Source organism: Dendrobium catenatum, unplaced genomic scaffold (assembly GCF_001605985.2).
Source record: "Dendrobium catenatum unplaced genomic scaffold, ASM160598v2 original_scaffold_167574, whole genome shotgun sequence".
Classification (NCBI taxonomy): Eukaryota; Viridiplantae; Streptophyta; class Magnoliopsida; order Asparagales; family Orchidaceae; genus Dendrobium; species Dendrobium catenatum.
Genome location: NW_021485998.1, coordinates 17045 through 31261, shown reverse-complemented (window position 1 = coordinate 31261; position 14217 = coordinate 17045). Strand labels below are relative to the sequence as shown.

At 37.5% G+C, this 14217-nt stretch overlaps 2 protein-coding genes across 2 annotated transcripts; both read left to right on the top strand.

Moving 5' to 3' along the window:
- The first annotated feature begins 514 nt into the window (after positions 1-514).
- LOC110109801 lies at positions 515-4180 on the top strand. Its single transcript, XM_028692307.1, has 4 exons — positions 515-826; positions 1175-1784; positions 2210-3419; positions 3523-4180. Exons 1-4 carry the CDS (start codon positions 515-517, stop codon positions 4178-4180), a joined length of 2790 nt encoding a protein of 929 aa, XP_028548140.1.
- An 8782-nt stretch (positions 4181-12962) lies between these two features.
- LOC110109802 (cucumisin-like) lies at positions 12963-14205 on the top strand (the record flags this gene model as incomplete). The annotated part of the gene is made up of 5 exons (XM_020841001.1): positions 12963-13064; positions 13157-13251; positions 13433-13530; positions 13662-13905; positions 14004-14205. Coding segments are annotated over exons 1-5 (741 nt in total), but the record flags the coding sequence as incomplete, so codon positions are not given.
- Between the last annotated feature and the right edge of the window lie 12 nt (positions 14206-14217).

Below are 14217 nucleotides of genomic sequence, written 5' to 3'. Positions count from 1 at the left end.
GTCTATAATTTTTATATAAAGTTCTAATACAAATAAAGTCACCATACTATCTTTTGAAAAGAAAATTTCATTAAACGAGTATCGTGCGCAGTTAAAATAATGAAATACATGAAAATCTTCTAGCGTAGGTGAAAATATTATTTAAAAAAAAAAACTTTATATTATATAGTCTCAAATATGCACAATAAGCTTTCCAATCGACCTGCGGATTTTACTTGTTGCCAAATATTCATGCAGTACTATGACTCAGGTATTATCTCTTACAGGGGCGGAACCAAAGATCTCTTAACAAATATAAACAGCATGCTAGTTGATATTCAATCATCAAAGCAATGGAACATTTAGTCAAACCTAAGAAAATTATTATTTACAAAATACTCATATAAAAAAAGGCTCTCGGTCTTTCAATAGTTTAAAAATCTTTAGTCCAAAATAAATAAAAAGGGCTTCTTATCGCGCCGCTAGGGTTTTTTTCGCTTTCCGCCGCTCTCCCTCGTGCTCTGCCTTAGTGCTGATGGAGGGATCCATGGATCCCACCCTCTCCACCTCTGTTTTTCCATCGCTCCGCGCATCCAGTCTCCCCTCGCGTAACATGCAACCTGTTCCAACGGGGGTTTCTTCGCAAAAACCCCTTCCTTGGACCAGGGTCCTTACTGACAACCCTAACCCTAACCCTAGCTTGTTTGCTGTCTCTGCTATTCCAACTCCAGAAGATATAATCCCGTTTGCGCATGAGGACGTGGTTGAAGCTTCTTCGGAATGGAATATGGCTTTGGTTGGATACTCGCTGGGTAAGAGGCCTTTTTACGGATCTTTACTTGCAGCGGTTAGCTAGGTATGGAAGCTCAAAGGTAGCATCAAAATGATCTCCTTGAATGAAGGTTTCTTTCTTTTTAAATTTTCTTCTTCCGAGGACTTTGAGTATGTCTGGAATAAAGGTATCTGGTTTATTTTGGGTAAGCCTTTCGTGCTACAAAAGTGGTCGCCTCTTTTTAGCCCTAAAAGGGAAGAGTTCACCTCAGTCCCCATCTGGATAAAAATTCTTGATTTACCCCTTTGTTGCTGGACTCCCACTGGAATTTCAAAAATTTTAACTAAAATTGGTATTCCTCTGGTGGTAGATGATCTAACTGCGACCAAATCTCGTTTGACTTATGCGAGGGTTTGTGTGCAGGTAGATGCTACGGCTACTTATCCGGAATTTATTCCTATTCCGGTAGAAGGGAAAATTTTCAATCTGAAAATTCTTTATGAGTGGAAACCAATTCCCTGTGAACATTGCTCGTCTTTAATTCACGTGAACTTTGAATGTCCGAATAACCCAAATCCACAGACTCTTGCTCAAAAACCCATTATTCCTCCACGGGGCCGAAGTTCTAGTCGCAAACCCAAAGAGAATATTGGTGTTCAAAATGGCATTCTTTCCAACCCGGATGAACAGAGAGTTATCCCAGAAGTTTCTATCATAGGCTCTCACAAGGTTCCTCTAATCATACCTAACATTCCCAATCTGAATGGCCCTAATGAGGAGCTTTCTTCTTCTGAATCCTCTAACCCGCCTACCCAGGTTTCTCCTCCTCTTAAAGCTAAATCTCCGGTGGTTCAATCTTTGAATAAATTCTCTGTTTTACAAGACAATTCTGATCTAGATCTGGATCCTGAGGTCCAAATCAACCAGGTTAGGGAGCCACAGACTAATTTGACTTTTGGCATTCAAAGTTCTGTACTGAATTCACTTCCCAGTACGAGCACCCAAACTGCTTCTCAAGGCCCTATTGAAAAGGGTAGTCTAAAACAAATCAATACCAGAGGGAAAGGCTCCAAAAGGAGCAATAACTCTAAATCCTAATGTCTTTTCCACCCTTTGGAGTGTGGAATATCAGGGGTTTCAACAACCCTGATAAAGTGAATGGTGTAAAAAAACTTGTTAAGGATCACCATTTGGGGATGGTCTGTCTCTTAGAGAACAGAATTTTGCATCACAATCTTAATGACTCTTGGTTCACCCAAGGTCATGAAATTTTCAACTATGAAAATAGTTGTAATAACTTCAATCTTGCCTCTCCTGGCAGAATTTGGATTAAATGGAATCCAGATAGCATCAATTTTGAGACTTTTTCCTTTTCCAAACAAATGATCTCCGGTAAATTATCTGGTTATTCTCATGATACTATTATCCTGTCCATTGTTTATGCTTCTAATTCTTAAGATGAGAGAATCTCTTTATGGGAGGATATTAGAAGGATTAATCCACTTAATAATCTTCCATGGATTGTTGCTGGAGATTTCAACTGCTGTCGCTTTATTTCTGAGAAGGCAGGGGGTAATCCACTATCGGTTGATAGGATGGGTCATTTTAACACTCTAATCTTTGATACGGCTCTCACTGACCTTACCTCCACGGGTATTTTTTTCACTTGGAATAATCAGAGAAGTGACAATCCTATTAGCATTAAGCTAGATAGATCTCTGGTTAATGAAAAATGGATTGCTACTTTTCCTAACTCCTATTATAAGGTGCTGAGTGCTTCTATTTCTGATCATTTACCACTTATCATTTATTCTGGAGAGCATATTAAGAAAATCCATAGATTTTTGTTCAAAAATCATTGGACCAGGTATCAAAACTTCTGGGAAGTGCTGTTAGATGTGTTTGCGACCCATTATGAGGGAAATCCCATCAGCCAGTTCTATAACAAGCTCAGGAAACTTAAAAAACACATTAAGGGAGCGAATTGGAACTCTTCTAACTCTATTAGTAGTTCGATTGATTCACTTACTCAGCAGCAGCTGGATTGTCAAACTCTCCTAGATTTTGACCCTCTCAATCCTGAGCTCAGAAATAACCTTAAGATCATCAACTCAAAGCTCATGTTTTACAATTCTATCTGGTCCACTTGGGTTAAACAAAGAGCTAAAGTCAAATGGCTCAAAAATGGGGAAGAGGATTTAAAATTTCTTTACTCTAGGATCCATAGGAGGAAAGCTGTCAATACTAGTTCTTCTGAAAATGCTCTATTTGGGCATTCAGGTGATCGTAATAGCAAAATACAAGAAATTATTGACCATTTCAAGGTTTTAGTGAATCACAATAACTATGCATCTGCGGATGAAAGCAACTTTCCTACTGGATCTAGTTTCCCGATCCATCTAACTGAAGCTCTGATTAAACCTGTCACCTTTGAGGAAGTAAAAAATGTTGTTTTGGCTGGGCATTCGGACTCTGCACCTGGACCAGATGGATATAATTTTGATTTCTATAAAAAGTGTTGGCACATCATAGGCAACGATGTTTTCAGAGCAGTGCAATCATTTTTCTTGAAGAATTATCTACCTGTAGGTGCCAAGCCTACGGCTCTTGTCTTGATTCCAAAAAATAAACATGCCTGCAGTATTGATGATTTTAGGCCTATTGCCTTGTGTAGTGTTTTTTACAAAATCATAGCTAAGATTCTAGCTGACTAGATGAAATTGGTAATGCCTTTTATATCATAAGAGCCAATCTGCCTTTATTTCTAATAGATTGGCTACTGATAATCCCATTCTAGCTGATGAAATTATGAAGATGTTCAACAATACTAGAAGAGAATACTTATGTGCTAAATTTGACATCAAGAAGGCTTTCAACACTGTTTCCAGATATTTTCTTATTTCTAGAATGACTCAGAAGGGCTTTCCTAATGTATTTACTAATTGGATCAAGACATGCATCACAAACGTTAATTTTTTCATTTGCTTGAATGGATCGCTTGAAGGTTTTTTCCCTTCTTCAACAGGTTTAAGGCAGGGTTGTCCTGTCAGCCCATATCTTTTCTGTATTCTAATGGATAGCTTTTCTTGCTTGATAGATGAACATGCTAACATGAGAAATTTTAAGGGTATTTCAGTGGGAGATTTTCATATATCGCATCTATTATACGCTGATGATTTAATTGTTTTTGGAGAAGCTAACAATTCTAACTGCTCTAATCTTATTGACATACTGGATTATTTTTTTGCTTGCTCTGGTCTTTATACGAATAATCAAAAAAGTTCTGTCTCCTTTTCTCAGCACACGCCTAACATAATGGAATTGGCTCATATTCTGAAAATTCCCAATGTTACTAATAAGTTTAATTATCTTGGGATCCCTATTTCCACTGGGAAAGATAACTTTTCTACTTACTGGTTGGAAAGCTAACTCTTTGTCCATTGCTGGCAGAATGCAGTATATAAAGTACACTATTTCAAACACTATTGCATATTGGGTTAGAGCAATTTTTGTCCCTAATCCTATTATTAGAAGTATTAATAAAGCTTGTGCCAGATTTTTTTATTTTGGAAATCAAACAAGGAAAGGTATGCATCTTATTTCATGGTAGAACACTTGTAAACCTTATAGCAATGGCAGTCTCAGTATTACATCTTTAGAAGCAATGAGGTATGCTTATAATTGCTTTACCATTAGTAGAATGTACAATATTGCAAATCCTTTATCGAAATTTCTGCTAGCACGGTACAATTCGCCTTGGAAAAGTAACACAAAGCATAAGACAAGATTTTGGAAAGGTATTTGTAAGTCTGCTGAAAAGGCTAAAACTTTTTTCCTTTTCTCTCCTTACCACTTATGCAAGGCTTCGATCAAGTGGGATCATTGGTGTATGGGGGAAAGCTTGATTTGCAAATTCCCTGAGCTCTCATCTCTCAATTTTTGCAAGGTTGATGAAACCATTGATAACTGGATTCATAATGAGAATTGGTGTATACCTGAATCTCTCAGGGAGGACATTAGGAATTTTATCAATAAAATTCCTCTGGGTTTGAATAATGCTCTTAGTATTACCTGGAAAGGAAATACTAAGCATTCTTATAAGGATTACTATTTGAATTTCTTTGAAAATCAAGATGTTGTGGATTGGTCCCATCTGGTGTGGCATAAGAGGCATTCTCCCAGATTTTCTATTTTCACTTGGATGGCCATTCTTGATAAGCTAAAAACTGCTGAGGCTCTAGCTTGGAGAGGTATTAATATTGACAACCCAAAGTGTCATTTCTGTCAGGATAAACCAAAATCCATTAGACACTTATTTTTCGATTGTGATTATTCCTATAACACTCTTATTAGGCTCATACCTGCTCTTCAAAACTTTTTGTTAAGGCCCAATGTGTCCCAGACTCTTGATTTTATTGGGGGGTTGCCGGGTGAAAGTAAGAAATGGCCATTCAATCTCTTATTATTCAATGCCATTGTTTACCATTTGTGGAGGGAAAGAAATAACCGAAGGTTTAATGCTACTGCCAAGTGTTTCACCACCTTGGCAGTTGAAATTGCTAAAGAAGTGAGATTAAAGACGTTTAAATGGGAATACAAGGAAAACTCTAATTGACTGTAGGGAGTTTGTTCCTGTATGATTTCCAAGTTTCTCTATGGCACAAGATTGAGAAGGATGCTGTTAGGCGGTACTTTTTGGCCTAAATGATGTTGATAGCCTAACTTTTGTTACTCTTGGATGGCTTTTGGGAAACCAGAGTAAAGGCTCGCTATTTTTATACTAAATTTTCTGTGTTCTGAGATTCTGATGAGTTCATATTTGTTCATATTGAGCACCTCTATCCGCTGTAGCTATTGCTGTTTCAGGAACGAAGATTCTGGGATGCTCTGGGTCTCAACGACCGGATGTTTTCTGGGACAGTTTGACGTAGCTGTGAAAGTTCTGCTTTGGCCCCCAGAATTTGGTGGCAAAGACTATGTTGTAGCCCAACTATGCTGCTGCTGGAATGAGTTAATGCTTATAATTGGACGAAGTCTGATTTCTCTGGATGATCGTGGAGACGGATCTCTTTCATATATTCTTTTGCGTTACTGCAGAATATTGTTTGTCATTCTTTTTTCGTTTCATCATTCTATATTGTTATAGAATGAGGGTCATTTTTTCTCTTTGAAGTATTTTGTTCTGTCACCTTGAACTTTTGTTTACTGTTCTGTTTCATTTTATTTCAATAAAAAGGGCTCTGCCCAAAATTTTCCCAAAAAAAAAAAGGATCTTTATCATAATTAGTGCATAAACTTTCCATTCGATGTGCAAACATAATATGGAAATGTAAAATATGGACACGTGTAAATTCAACCAAAGTTATAAATACACATACATTTTTTTTTTAATTAGGTAGATGACCTCACAACCAACATACAAGTGTAAGCCTGCTAACGAACCCATGTAACTAGTGCAAATGTGTCAAACGTGTATTTGAAAATCTTTCTAATCTAATCAACATTTCTTTGGATATACATATGCCTTTGGGATTTTACATAGAAAAAACTAGAAAGTTGATCATTTTAAGGCATTTAATCAAATACCTTACATTCATTTTTTTTTTTTGTAAAAAAAAGATCATATCTTCCCATGATTTTTTTTTACAACCTAAAAATAAAACTTCAAACTGTATGACAGTAATCATAAAACAAATATACATTTCATTCATAAAATGTTCATGTTACATTATTGAACAAATCATTTGTCTCTAATACTCTCATTCCAAAAAAAAAATAGAAATTACTTACAAGTATACATTCTCCTTACATAGAATGGTGATGATGAGGATAGGAAAGATGGAGAAGAAAGGAGTTAGGAAGAAGAAGAAGAAGTAAAGGAGAAAGAAAAAGAAAAAAGGACGAGGAAGATCACCTGTAGCAAAGGGGAAAACTAGTGGCTTGGGCAGGTTGGCGATGAAGATCCGACGGGTTCGGCTAGGATGGGTCGCGAGCAAGCTTTGGCGGAGGAGAGACTAGGACAAGAAGGCTTTGGTTCCTCTTATTTTTTCCGACAGAGCAAGCGACAGAGAAGGCTTCAGATTTTACAAACAACAGAAACATGAATGTGAGGAGTTCCGCCTCGGTCCGAGCTAGCGGCTTGATCGGTGGAGTGTAGAGTGCAGTGAGCCACTCGGCCGTTAGACCATCTCTAGCCGTTCGGCAAACAACTGAATGGAGGCCCTCAAATGTCGCAACCAAACGCCTTTCTCTCCAGCATTTGATTGCTGATAAACAGTGCGACGCCAATATTGACGTCGCACTGTTCACCCGCTAAATTTTAATGTGTCGACAGGATTTACCCGAGAAATGGAGAATGAAAGTTACAACAAAGGAAGCCCACAAATTGGAATTCGATTGGAGCAGAATTACTGCATTTTGAAGTTTTGTTGTATTTGTTTTGTGAAAAATGGGGTTCTCGGTTGGAGATGCCCTAGAGGAGCGGTTGCTGCGTGAATCTCCCCTTTCGAGAGAAGTCTCCGCTTCCTAGAGAGTCAAGAGAAGTGTAGTGGGACCAAAAAATGGGGGCTTAACCTTGTCCTGGTTTTATTAGCCGCCCACTAGCTAGAGTAGAATGGCCATCGCTTAGCAAAAACTGTCATCTGATGACTCACATTGAGTTTTTTTTTTTTTTGAAAAACCCTTAATCAAAGGGCTCAAATTGAATCTGCTCACTAGCTCCAATAGTCATATTAACCCTTCTGCATATGCCTTTTTATGGAAAACCTGCATATCATTTTTTTTTGCAAAAAGCTGATTCAAAGGACAGTCCAAAGTTATCATTATTATCTCATCCGACATCTTAACCATTGGATCAAAAAGGTGTAATTATTATAATAAAGTTTTTTTTTTTTTGGGAAAATTTGGGGCAAAGCCCATATATTGATCAAAAGGTGTTACAAAGAGAAAGTAAAATTATAACTCAAAGATATACATGTAAATATAGTTGTAAACACAAAAATAAAGGACAAAAATGTCTCCGAAGGGCTCAGGTAATATTCCAACCGGTACCAAGCTAGATCAAAGCAAGAGCTGCTCAAAGCCTGTGACAAAATATGAGCAACACGTTCCCCCCGATTTCCATCGAAACCAGCAGGCTGCAGATTGCAACAGAAAAAAAAAACGGTCCAGTCCAGAGAAGCAAAATGCCAGGCCAAATGCTAGAAAAGGTGCATAATCAGATCGAGGCCCTCCAGGGGAGAAAAACATAACCAGTTGGACTCATCATTGCCCAGAGACCCAAATCGAACCATCGTGATCGTGAAGATGAGAAGAGAAGCATGATGGAAACAAGTGTCTTAAGATATCCAAATTCTTCCATCTAGTAGACTTAGCAGTAATGGCATAAACAATCTTTTGATACACAGCAGCAGGAGTAGAATGCGAACTAGAGAATCTACGATCGTTTCTTTCCCTCAAGATGTAGTAAATCAAGCAGCACACAACAAAAAAATGAGAAGTTCTTCTGAATGGAGTTAAAATTCTGAACTTCATCCAAAAATTCAAAAAGTTGCAGAAAGAGGGTCTAAAAAGAAACCCACGAACATTGGGCAACAAAACCAACAAAATATGGAATGAAAAATCACATTGAAATAAGAGGTGACTGATGCTTTCGTTATCTTTAGAGCAAAGAGGACAGGTAGCATGAATAAAGATATTCCTGGCTGCCAAAACCTCCATAGTTTTTAATCCATCCTTGAGTGCTAACCAGGCATAAGCAGAAAATCTTAAGGTCCCCTTTTTATGCCAAACAAATCTATGTCAATCAACTTTAACATAATCATAAAAAAAAAGCATTTTAAACGTATTAAAGATAGGTTGCCCATCACCATTCCAACATAAAGGAAGAGGACCGTCATTCAGCTGTACAGAATTAACAATAGGCACAATATTAGCGTCTAGCAGTGGGGGAATCCTCCATATTCCCCTAGATAGGTAATCTGAAATAACACCAAAGCCAGTGGAATGGTTAGAGATAGAGCTTCCAAACACCTAAGGGTCCCATAGAAAAGAGAGATTACAATTAGAGGGAGAGGCATTGAAAATAAGTTTGTTTTTGATAATGCCCGCAGAAGAGCAAATAAACTTCCAGAACTTAGAAGCAGTAGGAGGAGGCTTTTTGAATGGAGATAAAAATTTATATCTAAACCAAGAGGCCACCGGAGAGTTGCAGTTGTTAAAGTAGCTCCAAATAAAGGAACAAGCATAACCAAATCACATAGAGGGAATATTAGGAATTCCCAAACCCCCAAAGGAAGTGGGAATGCATGTGTTTTTCCAAGCTATCAGATGAAGTTTTTTGTAAGAGAGGTTCCCATGATAAAGAAATTTAGAGCAAATTTTATTAATGAATTTGCAACACCCCTTAGGTAAAATTGCCCCTCTAATCCAGCAAGCAATATTATTGGCAATGGAAATTTCTGGAACTGTATTCTACCTGCAAAAGATAAAAATTTGACTTTCAAACCATCAAGTAGAGTAGAAAACTTACTCAGTAGTGGTTGTAAGTGAGAAACAGATAATTTTTTAAGAGCAATAGGTATCCCCAGATATTTCATGGTCACCTCAGCAGTATGATATCTAATCACATTGGATATAAAAATATTCTCCTGACTTCTGTTTGAAAATAGAATGGAACACTTATTCTTGTTGACCCGAAGCCCAGAAATGGAAGTGAAATTATGCAGTGTCATTGAGAGCCTGGGAATTAAGAAGGGTAGCCTTGCCAAAGACAAGAACATCATTCGCATAGAGTAAGTGGCTAATGGATTGAGTCCCACATGGATAGCCCATGAAGTTACTCAGCTTCCAAATCACACGACAGAGCATCCATGACAATAGCAAAAAGTAGAGGTGAAAGCGAGCAACCCTGCCTAAGGCCCAAAGTAGAGTTGAATTACCCCTCCAATTTACCATTAAGATTAATAGAAAAAGCGACGTCGAAAATGCAGCCTTTAACCCAAGAAATGAATTTATTGGGAAATCTCTTGTCTTGCAATCTATCAATGATAAACTCTCGAGAAATAGAGTCAAATGATTTTTTGATGTCAAGTTTGACACAAAAGAATTTATTACTGGAATTAGAGCTAAAATCTCTCAACATTTCAGAAGCAAGAATAATGTTGTCAGAGGACAATCTGTTCTGAATAAAATCGGCCTAACTTTTATGAATGATGATGGGCATAATTCTTTTCAAGCGGTTAGCAATGATCTTGGCTATAATTTTGTAAAAAGTGTTGCATAGAGCAATAGGTCTAAAGTGAGCAATGCGGTAGTAGTTTAGGAATAGGAACAATAGCAGTAGCTTTAACATAGTGGGGGAGATGACCAGTGTTAAAAAAGTTCTTAATAGCTTGACAAACATAAAAACTAATGATATCCCAAGAGATTTTATAGAATTCAAAAGTAAAACAGTCCGGCACCGGAGAAGAGTTGTGAGCACCAGCAAAAACCACATTTTTAATCTCAGAATCAGTTATTGGATTGACAAGAGAGTCCACAAGATGCTCAGGAACTTTGGTACCAAAGGGACTAGCATGAGAGGTGGCTAAGCTCTGGCAAGAAGGGTTGAATAAGCTTTGGAAATGCTGAATCATAGCATTAGCAACCACCAAAGGGGAAGATAAATGCCTCTCAGAGGTAGTAATCTCTTTAATACGATTTACCTTACTTCTGTATTTTATTTTGGCATAGAGAAAGCCCAAATCATATTCTCCTTGAGAAAGACATTTGGCTTTAGCGCGTTTAATGGTCCATGAACACCAAGCTTTGTTATAAGCAGAAAGGGATGTGTTAATTTGCTTGAGGTAATTATTCAGGCCATGATCCAAAGGACTAATGTTGATCTGCTCAAGACAGACTTTTGTTTATACTCCAGCATCTCAATGCTATTCTTAATGAAGGAAAAAAGAAACCCAAAATTTATGTTTTAATATGAGTTTGAGGTGTCTAATTTTATGGTACATGTTAGCAATTGGGCTAGCTTCACAATGCTTGGCAAACACTGAAATAACCACATCCCAGTAACCATCCATGTTAATCCAAAAGTTTTTGAATAAGAATCTGTCACCAAAAGGTTTGGAATGCCCAAGGAGAAGAATGAGAGGAGAATGGTCAGAAATTCCAAGAGGTTCCACTTTATAATAAGAAGAAGGAAATTTGTCCAGCTACAGAAAATTAACCAACATTCTATCTAATTTGATATGAATGGGGTTTTCAACTCTTTGATTATACCAAGTGTAGTTTAGGCCAGTAGAGGAGAGCTCAAAAGTGCCCGTGTCAAATAATAAAGTGGACAAAAAATTTTTATTTAAGGACACACTTCATTTTATTAAACTTAATATAGATAAAAAGAGAGGGTGTAGCATTCAAAAGAGACCCCAAGATTTTTTACTTGGAAAACCCTGAAAAAGGGAAAAATAATGGGTCCTGGCCTAGTTTGAATGAATCCATTATTATTTGTAGTCAATTACAAATGAGGCCCTTCCTTTGGGGAAGGCCTTGGGTTGATGTAACAAATATACATCATACAAAGTGTATTACATGGTGAAAATAGAAAGAATCACTGTTGATGTATTCATTTGGTCGGAAGGACGATAGTCAGTATGCGACAGAGGTCAGAAAGATCATTTTCTGGCGACGAAGGTTGGAAGGACCGTAATCGGTAGGCAACGAAGGTCGAAAGGACCATTGTCCTGCAACGGAGGTCAGAAGGATGACATCGGGTATAAGTTCGGTGATATACAGAAGTCCGGCTCTAGATTGAAGTCTGACAAAATCTGGTGTCAAGTAGAATTTCAGCATTGGGTAGAAGTTCGTCGATGGATAGAAATTCGGTGTCGGGTTGAAAATCCGACAACGAGTGGAGGTCTGGTGTCGGATATAAGTCCGTCTAAAGTCTGGCGACGGGCAGAGGTCTGACATCAGTCGGTCGCCAGGTAGAGATATGGCATCAGTTGGTGGTTGGGCAGAAATTTGGCTCCCGCTGGTAGATGGGCGAAATTCCGACGATAGTTGGTAGCCGGGCTGAAGTCCAACGGTGGTCGAGGACGAGTCTGGTGTCAAGGGAACTCTTCCTTCTCTTCTTGCTTGGACCTCCTTCCCCGGGGCCCCCCTTCTATGATAAATGAGGGATCTATTTATAATTTTCTGAGAGTGGCATGACCAGTAAATAGGAGGAAGATCAAGGGTAATTTGGGAGTGGTTTGAATGGATGGCTAATGTGAATTCCCTCGATCATGGTCCATTTATTTGGTAATTGAATGCCTTAATGATATCTGAATTTGACCATCCTGTGCTTGTTGGATTCGTCTCGTCGAGCCCCTCGATTCAAGTATAAACATGTCATGTTTGAAAGCTATTTGGTAATCTAAATTATGGGTTGAACATTCCAAATGGGCTTTGTTGTTCAAAATCGAGAACTACTTTACCCAAAGAGAAAATATTTTAGTATCATTTTATCAAGAATTAGATTCATACTTTTTAGCTGATGGCTTATGCCTTGCAGATACGACACAATAAAATACTTCTTTTAACAAATAATTTATTTTAAATAGAAAAATATTACGAGTTTAAATGACAACATCTCTAATGATTGCATTTGGGCCATTATTAATAGGTGGATTAAGCCGTGGCTCGGTGGATCTGTGTTCCATTCGTCTAAATACTCAAAAAAATAAAAATAAAAAAATCATTAACAGGCCTCCACTACTTGTTTTAATTTCTTCTTATGCAATCCGCATTCCATTCTTCTAAATACTCCAAAAAAAAATTATCATTAACAGGCCTCCATTATTGTTTTAAAAACTTGCAGATAATCGTGTAGATTTGTAATATATATGAATAATAGTGAGCAACTTATCCATTACAATAATCTGATCAAAGAAAGTACAAAAGCATTTTTTTTTTAATTTAAAAAAAAACATTTATCTTTGTTAATAAAAAACAAAGTTGTTCCGTAAGCATTCCTCCAACAAAAAACGTACTCATAGCTCTTTAACAAATGTCAATGTTTAATACTTGCGAAGAATTCAAAGCTTAAGTGGTTTCATCTCAACGGAAACTCTTAGTTAATAAATATATACAAAAGCGCCTATATAAACCTGTCATCCTTCCATAGAATGGCAGTAACAAATTGGGATTCTCCTCCTCAAACTCAAAATTAATTGCAATTATGGATCGGCACTCGTTCCCTTTGCTATCTTCATTTCTTCTCCTAATGCTTGCAATGAAGGCTCTCAGAGGCCATGCGGAGACCACAGAGCCCAACCAAAGAGTATGATTGAAATATTAATTTCACATAATATATTTAATTTTCTTTTATTTATCACAATTGCATGTAATTTATTAATGTGAACAAATCAACAGCCTTATATCGTGTATATGGGAGAAAAGCCAAGAGAATTCGTTGGCCTGCCACAATTAGCACATTTAGAACTGCTCCAGAAAGCTATTGGATTAAGGTGATCTGTCGAAACAAGTCCCCAATTTTATCTTTTTCTTGATTTTTCTTGTACCGATTGAAATAACAAGATTTCTAAACTGACATCGATTTGATTGTTTATTGTTTTATCAAATATCTAATTATTGTTTTTGTTTATATATAAATATGCATTTTTCATTCAAAATTAATGTTGAATGTAGCAACCAAGAAGCGTCGAACAGACATATATATAGTTATACCAAGAGTTTTCATGGCTTTGCCGCTATGCTGTCAGATGAAGAAGCAAGGAAGTTATCCGGTAATATAAATACAAATATAAATCAACTAAAAACTTGCTAGAATAGCAGTCATAAATGAAATGTTATGAATGAAAATTTTTTGGCTTGTGAAATATTAATTTTTACAAATTGATGTGCTTTATGAACTCAGGAATGGAAGGATTGGTTTCTGTGTTCCCAAGCAAGCAAAGACAACTTCACACCACAAGATCATGGAACTTCATGGGTTTTCCATTGAGCGTTCCACGTGCATCCTTTGAGTCTGATGTTATTATCGGCATGATCGACACAGGGATCTGGCCTGAGTCAAAGAGCTTCGACGATGCCGGTTTTGGCCTTCCACCAAGTAGGTGGAAGGGTATATGTCAGTCTAATCAGAACTTCACATGCAATAAGTAATTAATGCTCGTCATCATCTTATACTTATAAAAAGTAGTTATACCATAGCTATATGAAATTACTAATACTACAATACTTAATTACCAACGCACAGTAAGATTATTGGAGCTCGGTACTACCACCTTCAAGGTAACATACATGAAATGGACATACCCTCCCCTCGGGATAGTGATGGACATGGAACTCACACATCCTCCATAGCTGTCGGCCGCCTTATCACAAATATGAGCCTCACAGGAATTGCAAATGGAACTGCCCGTGGAGGCGTCCCCTCTGCGAGAATCGCAATATATAAAGTTTGTTGGAGA